The sequence below is a fragment of the Gigantopelta aegis genome, chromosome 1 (genome assembly GCF_016097555.1).
Source record: "Gigantopelta aegis isolate Gae_Host chromosome 1, Gae_host_genome, whole genome shotgun sequence".
NCBI lineage: Eukaryota > Metazoa > Mollusca > Gastropoda > Neomphalida > Peltospiridae > Gigantopelta > Gigantopelta aegis.
In genome coordinates, this window is record NC_054699.1 from 31,926,407 (window position 1) to 31,940,725 (window position 14,319).

The following is a 14,319-nucleotide window of genomic DNA, read 5'->3' on the forward strand; positions in this document are numbered from 1 at the left end:
TATCGTCTGACCCTTAAATTCTTTTGAGTAGTATATAAAAAGTGGTATGTGTTGTCCTGTCTATGGGGAAGTGTTTTTAAGATATCCTGTATTGGGTTTCCTCTGCAGACTATGTCACATAATTATCAAATGTTTGATATCCTATAGCCTATCAGTGATTATCCGACGCTGTCTAGTGACGTAGTTAAAGATTTAACGTTTTTGTTTTTAATTTCAGATGAGGATGTGATGAAAAAAATCCTCTTCGGTGCTGATGATCAGCCAGAACAATACAGAGAACTTCTTTGTTAGTAACGACCACGTGTTTGTGTGTTATATGGTTAAATCAATATGTGAATTTCACAAAACATATCATACTTTCAGTCTGTTAGATCTAACCAAATTCCTTGTTACCGCTTGTCCATATTACCGGCTATTTGACAGTTGGTGTAACCATGAAACTAGGCCTCAACAAGTGGAATGACTGTTTAGACAGAAGGTCCCCTAGACATTATATGGTTTTAGGTCCTATCAGATCCACTGATGGAGAGCAACTGTGTTGTCAGCAATCTCGGATTTCAGCAACAGTTGTCTGTCCTGCAACTTGTCAGCTACAAGAGTATATAATGATTAAGAAAAGAATATTTACTTAGTAAGACAAAGTTGTTGCAAGGAGAGAGAGAGAGAGAGAGAGAGAGAGAGAGAGAGAGAGAGAGAGAGAGAGAGAGAGAGAGAGAGAGAACATCAGACCCGTTGTATATGAAGAAAAACCCATCTTTATAATGTCCGAGTTTCATTTTCAAAACATTACTATTTTTTACCAGGTTAATACACTAAATCATTACATTGGTTTATGACATGGATATACGTGCGTACTACAGGCAATATGTCTAATCAAACATAATTACTGTCATAAATACTTACTGACATAAATACTTAGATAAGACATTTTGCGTAATCCTATTTAGCACAAAGTTAACAAAAAGATACGATGTACATATTGTTTATACATCTCCTTTTTTTTTTTTACCTGTCTTCTCACAGTACCAACTGTAGAGTTTGACCAGAACAAGATGAATCGGAAGAGATGTAGAATTAACCAGTGTGGAATTCTGGTCAACAACATTCCAGCAACATCAACTTCTGACCAGACTTCCGGATTACAGTGTTTCCTTGGAGTGACTGCCAGAACGTGTATTCCACGACGAGGAATATCTTACTGGGAGACGGAAGTGGACTACATGGTACTAGGATCGGCGGAAGTACACTATGTGGTAGCACAAGTCGGTGTTTGTATGGACGAACACTGTGACGATGTATCAGGGATTTGGATCAACAGACATGCTTGGGGTGTCGGTGTGTTTACCTGTGGATCTCACAACAGTATCTGTTTATGTGTTGTGTCACGTGAAAAGGAGCTGTGTGACAGTCCTGTGAAATGTTTTAAACGCAACACACGACACACTGTCACACTCGGGCTGTTAGTAGACTCGGACAATGCCACTCTCCACATTATTCGTGTTGACGACAACACAGTTTTACACTCAGTCCCAAACATCGACGTGTCACGGCCGCTGATGCCCATGTTTCGTCTTGGCATGCCTCGATTTTTCGATGTTAAAGCGAAAATATCATCTGGCCCAGATCTCTCAGTAAACCGTGAACTGTTGGTCCTCCTCTCCAGTTTAATTAAATAAGTCATAATGGCAGCAAGTCATCCAAATAGTTAAAGTTTGTTTTGTTTAACGACACCACTAGAGCACATCGATTAATTAATCATCGGGTATTGGTCGTCAAACATTTAATCATTTTGACACATAGTTAGTCGTCCAAATAGGAACATCATGTCTGGACGTTTAATCGAGATCGTCATAGTAGTCTAGTGGTTAAGTCATCGGTCTTGTAGATTCCCAAATCATATTGGCAAATATTTAATTTGAACACAAGAATAATTAGCTTTGACGTCGGAGGCTGGGGACCAGAATGGTAGTGGTGTCCAAACTCTAAAGTCTATTCAATCTCCTCAATTAAAAGGTGAATTGATATATAGCAGAATCTCCCCCCCCCCCCCCCCCCCCCCCCCCCCAGTTTTGCTGGCCTCTTCCGACTCCTTTAGATTACGTATTTATGTTAAAATTATTATTTTCATTATTCATTGTGTGTACCATTAAGAAATAGTTTGGTTTAATTTACTTCTAGATTACTTATTTGTTACATTTATCATTTTTATTATTCGTTTTATGTACATCTATTGTACTACTCAGTACACATTTTAAGTAAAACGTTTTGTTTTGTTTAACGACACCACTAGAGCACATTGATTAATTAATCATCTGTTGTTTGATGACAAACATTTGGCAACTCTCACACTCAGTTTTGTAAGAAAACGTGATGCATTTTGCCAGAAATGTTATGAAGATATACTGCACCGAATTTACGAAGCCTGTTTTTGTTAAACTCGTGTAAGTCCAAAATAGGTGTTTAAGCTATGTAAATGTATGTAGTTGCACGCCTGTAACTCTAAAACAGGTGTTTAAGCATTGTATATGTATGTAGGTACACGCCTGTAAGTCTAAAACAGGTGTTTAAGCATGGCAAATGTATGTAGTTTCACGCCTGTAAGTCTAAAACAGGTGTTTAAGAATTGTAAATGTATGTAGTTAGACGCTTGTAAGTCTAAAACAGGTGTTTAAGCATTGTAAATGTATGTAGTTACACGCCTGTAAGTCTAAAATAGGTGTTTAAGTATTGTAAATGTATTTAGTTACACGCCTGTAAGTCTAAAACAAGTGTTTAAGCTATGTAAATGTATTTAGTTACACGCCTGTCAGTCTAAAACAGGTGTTTAAGCATTGTAAATGTATGTAGTTTCACTCCTGTAAGTCTAAGACAGGCTGTGTAAATTCGGCCCATTGTGTTTGTTTGTGTGTATATGTGGATGTGTTGTAAAACGTAAGACAATACAAACTTGAGCTCTATAGCGAATCCTAAACAGAGTGATGATGAGTTAATGGGGTGGGTGGGGGGGGGGGGGGGGGGGTGTGCAAGGTCACTGACCACTGACAACTAAACATTACCACTTGTCCTGGGCAGACGGTCCAGGTAGTCCAGGTAGCCCAGGACAGCGTGCTTGATCAATTGACTAAACTTACATAAAAAAAAAAAATTGTTAATATGAAATTAGCTCGCACTGTAGTGTCATGATTAGGCGTGAGCTCAGGGAGGTTTCTGGTGGCGAACCTGCACCTCTCCACACCCATATAATAATTGTATACATATACATTATCAGGATTATCATGTCGCGACCCCATTGGAATCTATCTCGCTATAGTCTAGACCCCACTACTGAATACATTCCTGCACGTGTGTCTGACGATAACGTGTATCAAATGTATGTATGAACGCTGTTTAGATAAACACAATACAAAAAGGCGACATAGACTGAACATTATGGTTTTCACAAACATTGTCATAACGTCATAAAAAGTCTAACATCACACGGATACCGAATTATTTACGTTTATCCCAATTTTATGATTTTATACTGTACTAAATGTTGAATCCCAGGTAAAGAAAATCGCCTGAAAAGTTTATGTCTGAAATGTCTGAAAATTAAAGTTGCTTGTGCTTTCATATTCAAAATAAAATCAAGTATTGTATTCAGTTACTATTTTGTTCTGTTGCTGGACATTTACTTTAGTATGTCATTAAAATGCTACGTCTACTTCCTACTGAATTATGATTGTTAAGCCATGTGTTACAAATGTTAAATCTTTCATTGTATAATTTATACTTGTGCTTGTACTTCAAATCAAGGCGTAGCGGCAATTGATTTAAGGCGCTTCCACGCAGTCAAAGCGCTTACTTTACGGACCAAGGCCTGTCGGGCCGCTACGCCTAACGGCCCTGGGGAAACCCCTGATAAATATGACGGACATGAAAACGTGTCGGATCTTTTTTCTCAATATTTCCTTTTGTAAAACATAAATATTATTTATTTTGAATTTTGGTCGTTGTTGTGATGGTTTTAAAGTTGAAATACATTGTGAGATATTCTATCTAATTTATTATAATCCAGGCATATAGTTTTTAGTCTTCCTGTAATGTTTTTAACAATAGCATACAGAGTGAAACATTAATTTGCTGCTGTACGATTTAGTTCCTACTAACACGTTTTGCAGTCATAATAAACACTATGTTGCTGAAAATATGTTAATGTAATGCCACTTACTATTTAAAATGTGCTTTTGAGAAGATAGACAAATAAGAATATATCAGACCAATGTGAATCATTTCTATATTGTACTTCATATTAATCTGCCTGTACCTTACGTGTATTTATAGCTTATTAGTTAATATTAATTACATCGTAAAGAACTAAGTGACATTTTATTAAGTTGTTATATGATCTTGATTGCAAACTTCTGAAAATACATGCTTGTAAATATATACACGCGTATATTGTTTACCTATTAGTAAAGTCAGCACTTAATTAAAGGGGCTATCCTCAGTTTTAGTCAATTGTTAATATGATGTCGACCACCAGATACTTTTGACAACAGTAATTACATATGAAATATATTTCTGTAAATAAAATATTAGTGGTTCTATATTAAACGTGTTTCTGATACTCTCTCTCTCTCTCTCTCTCTCTCTCTCTCTCTCTCTCTCTCTCTCTCTCTCTCTCTCTCTCTCTCTCTCTGTGTGTGTGTGTGTGTGTATATATATATATATATATATATATATATATATATATATATATATATATATATATATATATATACGATTAAACTTACATATTAAATATATTTTCTTGTTTATAATATCAGTGTATGTATATTCAATGTGTTCCTGTTCGTCTTAATATTTGTAAGGAGCCCAAACTGGATTTTGTCTTCAAATAATTTCGTACGTACGAAAAAATGATAATTAGGAAATAAAATGAAATTTAACCTAGTACAAATATTAAAACGATCAGAAACACGTTTAATATACAGCCACTAATATTTTATGCAGAAAAATATATTTGATATGTGATTACAATCGTTAACAAGTCTCTGTTAGTCGATAACATCTTAAACATTGCAGCAAACTCCCTTTAAATATAGCTTAAAGTTAATCACAGCGTAAAGAAATGAGTGAATGGTTATTAAGTGCTTACGTGATAATGTTGTCTCATCAAGTGTGCACCGTTGTCTGTCTTATAGCATCAAGATTGTAACCTGCTGAAAGTATATGCTTGTAAATATATACATTTTTTATCTATTAATAAAATAAATAATCGACAATAATTTTTGTTTGTATTTTCATGAGTGTTTTGAGATGTTTTATGGTATTTTAATATATCACGCGGTACGGGCTGGATTATATCATTCTATCTTGCACACCCGTCAGTGAGGACATGATACCTTAATTATTTTATCACTTGGAAGTAATACACATATGTGTGTCGTTGATTTAAAAACATACGATTCTCTGTTTCTAGGTGAGGACCCGGCCGCCATATCCACACCATACAAAGAAATAAGCACAATCGAAATTGATTGCTCTGTGACGTAAAGATTAACCTGAAACTTTTTTTTTTGTTGAGAATATGTAGCAAAGAGAATACAACATTCGAGTCTGTTAGATACTATTTATCTCTTTCATTCATTAAATGCCACACAACGGCCACTCGTGTAATATAAATATATCCCTATCATGACCAACTAACAATGCTATATCATTATTCCAGTTGAAATTGAATTTTCCGGTGTATAAGCAATAAAATGATTCGTTTTACTGTCGTTATATTCCTGTTTCATCATTAATTTTAAAAATTCCAGTTTTACCAATGTATTAAACACTACAGTTTATTTGTGTTGAAAGAGAACTGATGAACTATCACGTACAATGATAATGAAGGAAGGACATGTTTTATTTAACGACGCACCCAACACATTTTATTTTACAGTTATATGGCGTCAGACATATGGTTAAGGACCACACAAATATTGAGAGAGGAAACCCGCTGTCGCCACTTCATGGGCTACTTTTTTCGATTAGCAGCAAGGGATCTTTTATATGCATCATCCCACAGTCAAGCCGTGGTATGTTGGAGCAGCCAGTCGTATGTCCTGAAATTGTAAACACACGTACGTAAAAAAAAACCATGTGTGTTATCAAAAATAACGCATGGTGTTCTCGCCAACGTACGTAAAAAAACCTGTGTGTTATCAAAAATAACGCACGGTGTTCTCGCCAACGTACGTAAACAAACTGTGTGTTATCAAAAATAACGCATGGTGTTCTCGCCAACGTACGTAAAAAAACCTGTGTGTTATCAAAAATAACGCATGGTGTTCTCGCCAACGTACGTAAAAAAACACTATGTGCTATCAAAAATAACGCATGTTGTTCTCACCAACGTACGTTAAAAAAACTGTGTTATCAACAATAACGCATGGTGTTCTCGCCAACGTAGGTAAGGAAACCTCTGTGTTATTAAAAATAACGCATGGTGTTCTCACCAACGTACGTAAAAAAAACCTGTGTTATCAAAAATAACGTATGGTGTTCTCGCCAACGTACGTAAGAAAACCTCTGTGTTATCAAAAATAACGCATGGTGTTCTCACCAACGTACGTAAGAAAACCTCTGTGTTATCAAAAATAACGTATGGTGTTCTCACCAACGTACGTAAGAAAACCTCTGTGTTATCAAAAATAAGGTATGGTGTTCTCACCAACGGGTGTGTAAAAAAACAACCTATGTGTTATCAAAAATAACGCATGGTGTTCTCACCAACGGGTGTGGTGTTCTCACCAACGGGTGTGTAAAAAAAAAAAAAAAAAAATATATATATATATTACATATTAAATATATTTTCAAAAGAATATCTAGACCTGTATAAAAAAAAAAGAAGTTTGTTTTGTTTAACGACACCACCAGAGCACATTGATTATTAATAACCGACTATTGGATGTCAAACATTTGGTATTTTTTTACATAGTAGTAGTAGACCCGGCACTTGAGCCTCATGTATGCAAATGAGCTAGGTCACGTGTCCTGGGCGTCGGCTCTTCTGATTGGCTGACCTCTAAGTGTGGGGTGTGAAGTCACGGGGACGCTAACATTGACCTAGTTCGAGTACATAGACCTAACTGGGTTAATGACTTTGACAGCTGTGGGATGGGTGTGGGAACCTGACCTCTGTGTCAGGAAACACCGGATGTCGGCCAGATGTGTGTTAACCGTCGGGGATCCTTTGATGTACTGGAAACAAATGGTGTGGAAGTCGTTAATGTCTTTCAGATGGCAAGATAGCGTGGGTTTAATGGATTTGGCAGGTGTGGGCTGTTCAAGGAGAACCAGATGCGAGTCAACGGGGAGTGGAAAAGTACAGAGGAAAACCCCCAGGGTTTTGCCAGATGTCGGGGAAAGGTTTGAAACGTGCCCATATACGGCGATGGCCATGAGTCATCCCAGAACGTGTTCAGACACGTCTTGAGTGGGGTCTCTGCATAATGAGAAACAGATGTGAGTCAACGGGGAGTGGACAATTCCAGAGGAAAAAATCCCCCAGGGTTTTGCCAGATGTCGGGGAAAGGTTTGAAACGTGCCCATATATGACGTTGGCCATGAGTCATCCCACTGACTGACTGACTGCCGGACAGTGGAAAGAGCTCCAGAAATGCTTTGACACTATGTACAACTTTGTGCCGGAACTGAGAGACGTCATACCGTGTCACCAAGATCATCAGAATCTGATTGGTGCCATAGAGTGTTCGGAATGCAACCCGAGATATTAGACGTGTCCAGGCATGTTCGGTGACGTCACGGTAAAAACCCAGGACGTGTTTGGACATGCTCAGATATTGTGCATATAAACCTTAGATTTAGAACTGTTCGCCATTCTTCAGTCGACCGTTGTAGAGTGAAGAAATGCGCTCCAGGGATGGCATCGGGGTATTCGAGAATGGACAGCAGTAGTAACACCAGTTGTAGCAGCAGCGGTGACGATGTCTTGGTATGTAAATGTTCCGAAAGACACACAATCAAATGCAAAAGAGTGGTTACCAAAACAGAAGAAAATGACACGGATCAAACGGACGCTGCACGTGAACCTGGTGAAATCGTGGATGAAGAACCCACGGATACCCGTGAACCCGTCGAAATCGTGGACGAAGAACCCTTGGATCAGACAGATGCTCCTGCAGAATATAAAACAGACTCGGCTCCCTACGATGATGCCTACGACGCCGATGACGAATGGGATGGCCTTTCGAGACATTACTTGTTCTGCCATCGTCCCGAAAGGAGAGGATTCTACAGACGATTCTACACATTTGGTCGATGGCCCCTCCAGATGAGTCAGAGACCGAGGGAACTCGCCAAGGCCGGTTTCTTCTACACGGGAGACCACGATGCCGTCGTCTGTTACTGTTGTGGACTACGGGCCTACGGATGGCAGAAGATGGACGATCCAGTGATGGAACATTACAGGCTGTCCCCGAGATGTCCCTACATTAACAATGTGTTCAGACATTAAACACGTGTGTGCCACTTTTCGTTTTGTAAAATAAACATGTGAATAACACGTTTTGTCTGTTATTAATGTAAGGGTGGCCCTGAGCCGTGCATGAGCTATGCCTTGGGATGGAGACATGGACCATACGTATCACAAACTACATCTTTGTGCGCATGCGTGAAATTGTAGAGGGTACAAATAAAGGGGCAATGGGTAACATCGTCATTTGAGTTAGAACCTTCAGAGAAGTAACATGTCAGATCAATACAAGTTGTACGTTCCCGGCGCGGACAAGTGGACCCGCTTGTACAAGTTGCAAGCCCAAGGCAAACTTCAGCCTAATTTTCCAGTGCAAAGTCAAATGATGTACAGTGTGGATCAATGTCTAGAACTCTACGATCCCACTTGGAAAAAAGAAAAAGAGGAACAGAACAAGCCCCCGACACCTAAAGTCGTTATGATCGCCCCAACGCAACAGGTGGTAGAGCAAGCCAAGGCCGAGCAGAAACGGAAACGAGAGCGGCGTGGAACAGAAACGACGGGAGCAGACTGGCTTGAGACAAAATTGATACAAACATTTCTGAGAAGACTATAAAAGGGGGCATGGCAGTTTCAACATCGTCAGCTCACGTCAAGACGTTGAAGAGTTAACACCATGAGTCAGTATGTTCCCGACACTGTGAATATCATGAATAGAAGGTCATGTCCCACGTGCAAAGACGTATTGCAAACCATGGAACATGATACGGCACTGGGAAAATGTACATGTTTTACCACAACGAACACTAGCACCGGCTCCGGCTCCGGCTCCGGCTCTGGCTGCGGCTCTGGCTCTGGCTCCGGCTGCGGCTCCTGCTCTGGCTGCGGCTCCGGCTGCGGCTCCTCTGGCTCTGGCTCTTGCTCTGGCTCCGGCTCCGGTTGCTCCTCTTTTCCTAATCCATCCCTTCACCATGATCGTGTCGGGACCCACGTCATGTGGAAAGACTTATTTGGTATACAAACTACTGAGGGATGGTAAAATCCACCCGCCTCCTCAACGCATCATCTGGCTCTACAAACGATGGCAACCTCTCTATAATACGATCAAAATGGTTGCTCGAGTAAAATTTGTTCAAGGTATACCCGAGAATTTGGAAAAGGATCGTTATTTGGATCCCAGAGTTAGAAATCTCATCGTGTTGGACGACCTGATGTCTACAGCTGGAAAAGACTCACATATCACCGACCTGTTCACGGAAGGAAGTTACCACAGAAACCTCTCGGTGATTGCCATCAACCAGAACCTCTATAACAGCAAGGGCCCGACGCAGAGAAGAAACTGTCATTACCTGGCACTGTTCAACAACCCCATCGACAAGCAGCAAGTCCTAAGTTTGGCACAGCAGATGTATCCTACAAATACTCGTCATTTCATGCAGCGGTTTGAGGAAGCTACCTACATACCCTACGGACATCTCTTGGTGGACTTGAAACCGACCACGCCCGAACATTGGCGCCTTCGACTTAATGTTTTAGAGACGGGGCCGTCCGAATGGTATAAAAGCACGAACGTAACGGCGAATGTCTCAGAAGAGTTTCAACCACCGTCGAAGAAAGAGATTTATGTGCAAATCATGCAAAGGAACGTATTCAAGAGAAAACTACCAGGTATACACGCCTACGAAAGTGACGACGAAGAAGAAGATGAGGTAGAGCCTTATCTGAAAAAAGTGAAGAGGATGCAGTCTTGCGATACGTGTGGTCTGGTCTTTAAAGACGGGAGTGACTTGCAACGGCATCTGCGATTTAAAACGTGCGAGGAGGGATATGAAGAAGAGGAGCCGTCGTCCGATGTGGAAAACGAAGGCGTACGTCTGATGATCGAGCGTGAATTCGACATCAATCGTGGCTATCTCGAAATCAAGAGGAAACGCTACGAAGAAAAAAACATGTCCCAAGATGCCATCGAAAGAAACATGAAGACTTTACAATGGAAGTTATTGAAAGACACGTACTCTCGCTTCCTGGCCTATATGCATTACTTTGACAAAGGCCCCAACACGAGAACAATTCTACAGTCTGTGAATCCGAAAAGAGATCTAAGACCTCAGGTTCGTTCTAAATTAAATCAGTATCGTTCCTGGATCAGCTAATATTTGGACGAAATGGACGACGACGATAGTGATGGTGATGATACTGATGATGAGGATGAAGATGAAGAGAAATGAACACTCATATTATTCACATGTCGCCCATTAGGACCTCGATGTAACCCAATGTGTGTCCATTTTATATTATGTGTAGTTGTCGCCCATAGGGCCTCTTGATGTAACCCAATGTGTGTCCATTTTATATATGTGTAGTTGTCGCCCTTAAGGTCTATCGATGTAACCCAATCTGTGTCCATTTTATATATGTGTACTTAGCAATTTGTCATTTAGAAATAAAATGAAAAAACCCAAACCATTGTGGGGTTTTTTTTGGTGTGTTTTACTTCATGACTAGATTTGTGATTGAATGTCAGTCTCTACCGCTACATTATAGTAGCAAGGGATGTGTGCACAGGACAGCACATACCATGGCCCTTGACATACCAGTGGCACTGGATGAATATAGCCTATTGGACCACCGACGGGAATCGATCCTAGGTCGACCACTGTATTTACCCATTTGGTAAACATTTATATTAAACGGTCAGGGCTAGTACTCTAGGAAGTACTCTGTGCAGTTATTTCCCTGATCTATAAATATTCGAAAAATATATAACATGGACTTTTCGCAAAAAAAAAAAAAAAAAAAAAAAAAAAAAATATATATATATTGGGGTTTTTTTGGGGGTTTTTTTTTTTATTGCGACAAAATCATGTTATATATAAGTTGACGTAAACATATATGGTAAGGGGGAGAACTCTTGGAGTAGAAATGCGAACACTATTTTTTTACATGCAGTTATTTCCCTTTGATCGACACGTGTTACTCGTTAAGCTAGTCTGTCTTTCGCCGAGTTAATGGATTAAGCACGCGTGGCATATCGTTTCTCTCTCTGTGTGTTTAACCGTTAGAGGGGCGTAGCCAATAGCTGCCTCTGTCTCATCTAAATACAGTATGACTTAACTAAAAACAACTTTAAAACTCGAAACCACAAGGAGATCGGATTTCTTGCTCGAACTACCAGCTCCATATGGAATGATAATATATCGCGTATTCTACGTTAAAGGCTAGTTGCCCCATGCAATTTCTTGTTTTTCTAATAAAGAAAGAAAGAAAGAAAAAGAAGTAAACTAATTATTATTACAGATAATTGAAGTGCTTTTCTGCACATACTTGATAAATCTGTGCACCCTCGATAGAAACATTCACTGTAGTAGATAAAACAAAAATGTTAATTTATAATTATCCATTTTTATTAATTATTAAGGTACATTATCATTATCTAAATTCAGATTGCAACTTTCAGTAAGCATATATCACAATGTAATATGCAATGGTATTAACACAGCTATGTATGGTGTGGATCAATCATCCTACTGCATATGCACAAAAATATACGCAAACACTCAAACATATATGCAATATCCAATGACCGCTGGTAGAAGGGGAAGGGGGGTTGGACTCGAAATTCATGTTTTGTGGAGTGTGAAGCAATACTTGGTTCTCAAATTTTAATCTTGAAGCAGAAGCTAGAAATTAAAAAAATACACCAGTTCTTGAACACGGACATTAGTATGCATTGTGTAAATACATGGACATTAGTATGGACTGTGTAGCTACACGGACATTAGTATGCAGTGTGTAGCTACACGGACATTAGTATGCACTGTGTAGCTACACGGACATTAGTATGCATTGAGTAGCTACACGGACATTAGTATGCATTGTGTAGCTACACGGACATTAGTATGCACTGTGTAGCTACACGGACATTAGTATGCACTGTGTAGCTACACGGACATTAGTTTGCACTGTGTAGCTAGACTTACATTAGTATGTATTGTGTAGCTACACGGACATTAGTATGCACTGTGTAGCTACACGGACATTAGTATTCATTGTGTAGCTACACGGACATTAGTATGCAGTGTGTAGCTACACGGACATTAGTATGCACTGTGTAGCTACACGGACATTAGTATGCACTGTGTAGATACACGGACATTAGTTTGCACTGTGTAGCTACACGGACATTAGTATGCAGTGTGGAGCTAAACAGGACATAAGTATACATTGTTTAGCTACACGGACATTAGTATACATTGTGTTCGCTACATGGAAATTAGTATGCACTGTGTAGCTACACGGACATTAGTATGCACTGTGTAGCTACACGGACATTAGTATGCACTGTGTAGCTACACGGACATTAGTATGCAGTGTGTAGCTACACGGACATTAGTTTGCACTGTGTAGCTACACGGACATTAGTATGCACTGTGTAGCTACACGGACATTAGTATGCAGTGTGTAGCTACACGGACATTAGTATGCACTGTGTAGCTACACGGACATTAGTTTGCACTGTGTAGCTACACGGACATCAGTATGCAGTGTGTAGCTACACGGACATTAGTATGCAGTGTGGAGCTACACGGACATTAATATGCACTGTGTAGCTACACGGACATTAGTATACATTGTGTAGCTACATGGACATTAGTATGCATTGTGTAGCTACACGGACATTAGTATGCATTGTGTAACTACACGGACATTAATATGTATTGTGTAGCTAAACGGACATTAGTATACATTGTGTAGCTACACGGACATTAGTATGGATTGCGTAGCTACACGGACATTAGTATGCACTATGTAGCTACACGGACATTAGTATGCATTGTTTAGCTAAACGGACATTAGTATGCATTGTGTAGCTACACAGACATTAGTATGCATTGTGTAGCTACACGGACATTAGTTTGCACTGTGTATGGCGAAAAGAAACATTGGTTACATACTTTAGATGCTATTTATAATATATCACACCATGCGAGGTAAATTTTATAATTCTTTCTTACATACCCGTTTGCGAGGACATCATACCTTATTTGTGATATCACTTGGCAATTACACACATTCAACTGACTGCTCCTAGGTGATGCCCTAGTCGCTATAGCCATACACCCAATGAAATAAGCACTATCGAAATTAATTGATTTGTGACAATGTAAGTTAACCTGAAACGAATTATTGCTCTGTTTCGCATAAGTTATCTGAAAGCGCAAGCGCTGTACATACGTTTTGGTTGGAACAATGGTTTAAAGGTTTTTGAAGATATGCATGAAATAGAATACAACATCTGTGTTCGTTAAATGTCACTTAAAGTCTAGATTTGAGAAAACAGACAAATAAGAATATGTGATACCGAGTGGAATCATTTCTGTATGGTATGATTACATTTATTATCTGTCTGCCAGTGCATTAGATGTATTTCTAACTTAATATTAAATTACATCGTAACAGTTCGTTAAGCTTGCCGTATGATCTCGTTGTCTATTTTTATTTATTTACAAAGTCATAGTAAGCTGCTGGAAATAAATGTTTGTAATATACACCTTAATTATCTATTAATAAACTCATATATGACATTCATTTTTGTTTTATATTTGTATGATGCTTTTTAGATCTGATGAATAGGTCGCCACATCTATGCCAGCCAATGAAATAAGCACGATCGAAGTTGGTTGCTCTACGGCGTGTAAGTAAACCTGCAATTGGTTGCTCTATCATGCATAAATTAACTGCAAGTGCAAGCGCCGTAAACAAATGTTAGTTGGAAAAAAACATTTAAATTTATTTTAAACCTCGACACCGTCACACCTAATTTATCTTACAATCCGTTGTTCAAAAGCGTA

The 14,319-nt window shown here is 39.2% G+C and overlaps 1 protein-coding gene across 1 annotated transcript; it reads left to right on the top strand.

The window, feature by feature from the left end:
- Window positions 1–220: 220 nt before the first annotated feature.
- LOC121367753 lies at window positions 221–2,033 on the top strand. Its single transcript, XM_041492106.1, has 2 exons — window positions 221–286; window positions 1,024–2,033. Exons 1-2 carry the CDS (start codon window positions 229–231, stop codon window positions 1,674–1,676), a joined length of 711 nt encoding a protein of 236 aa, XP_041348040.1. The 5' UTR covers window positions 221–228; the 3' UTR covers window positions 1,677–2,033.
- Window positions 2,034–14,319: the final 12,286 nt, after the last annotated feature.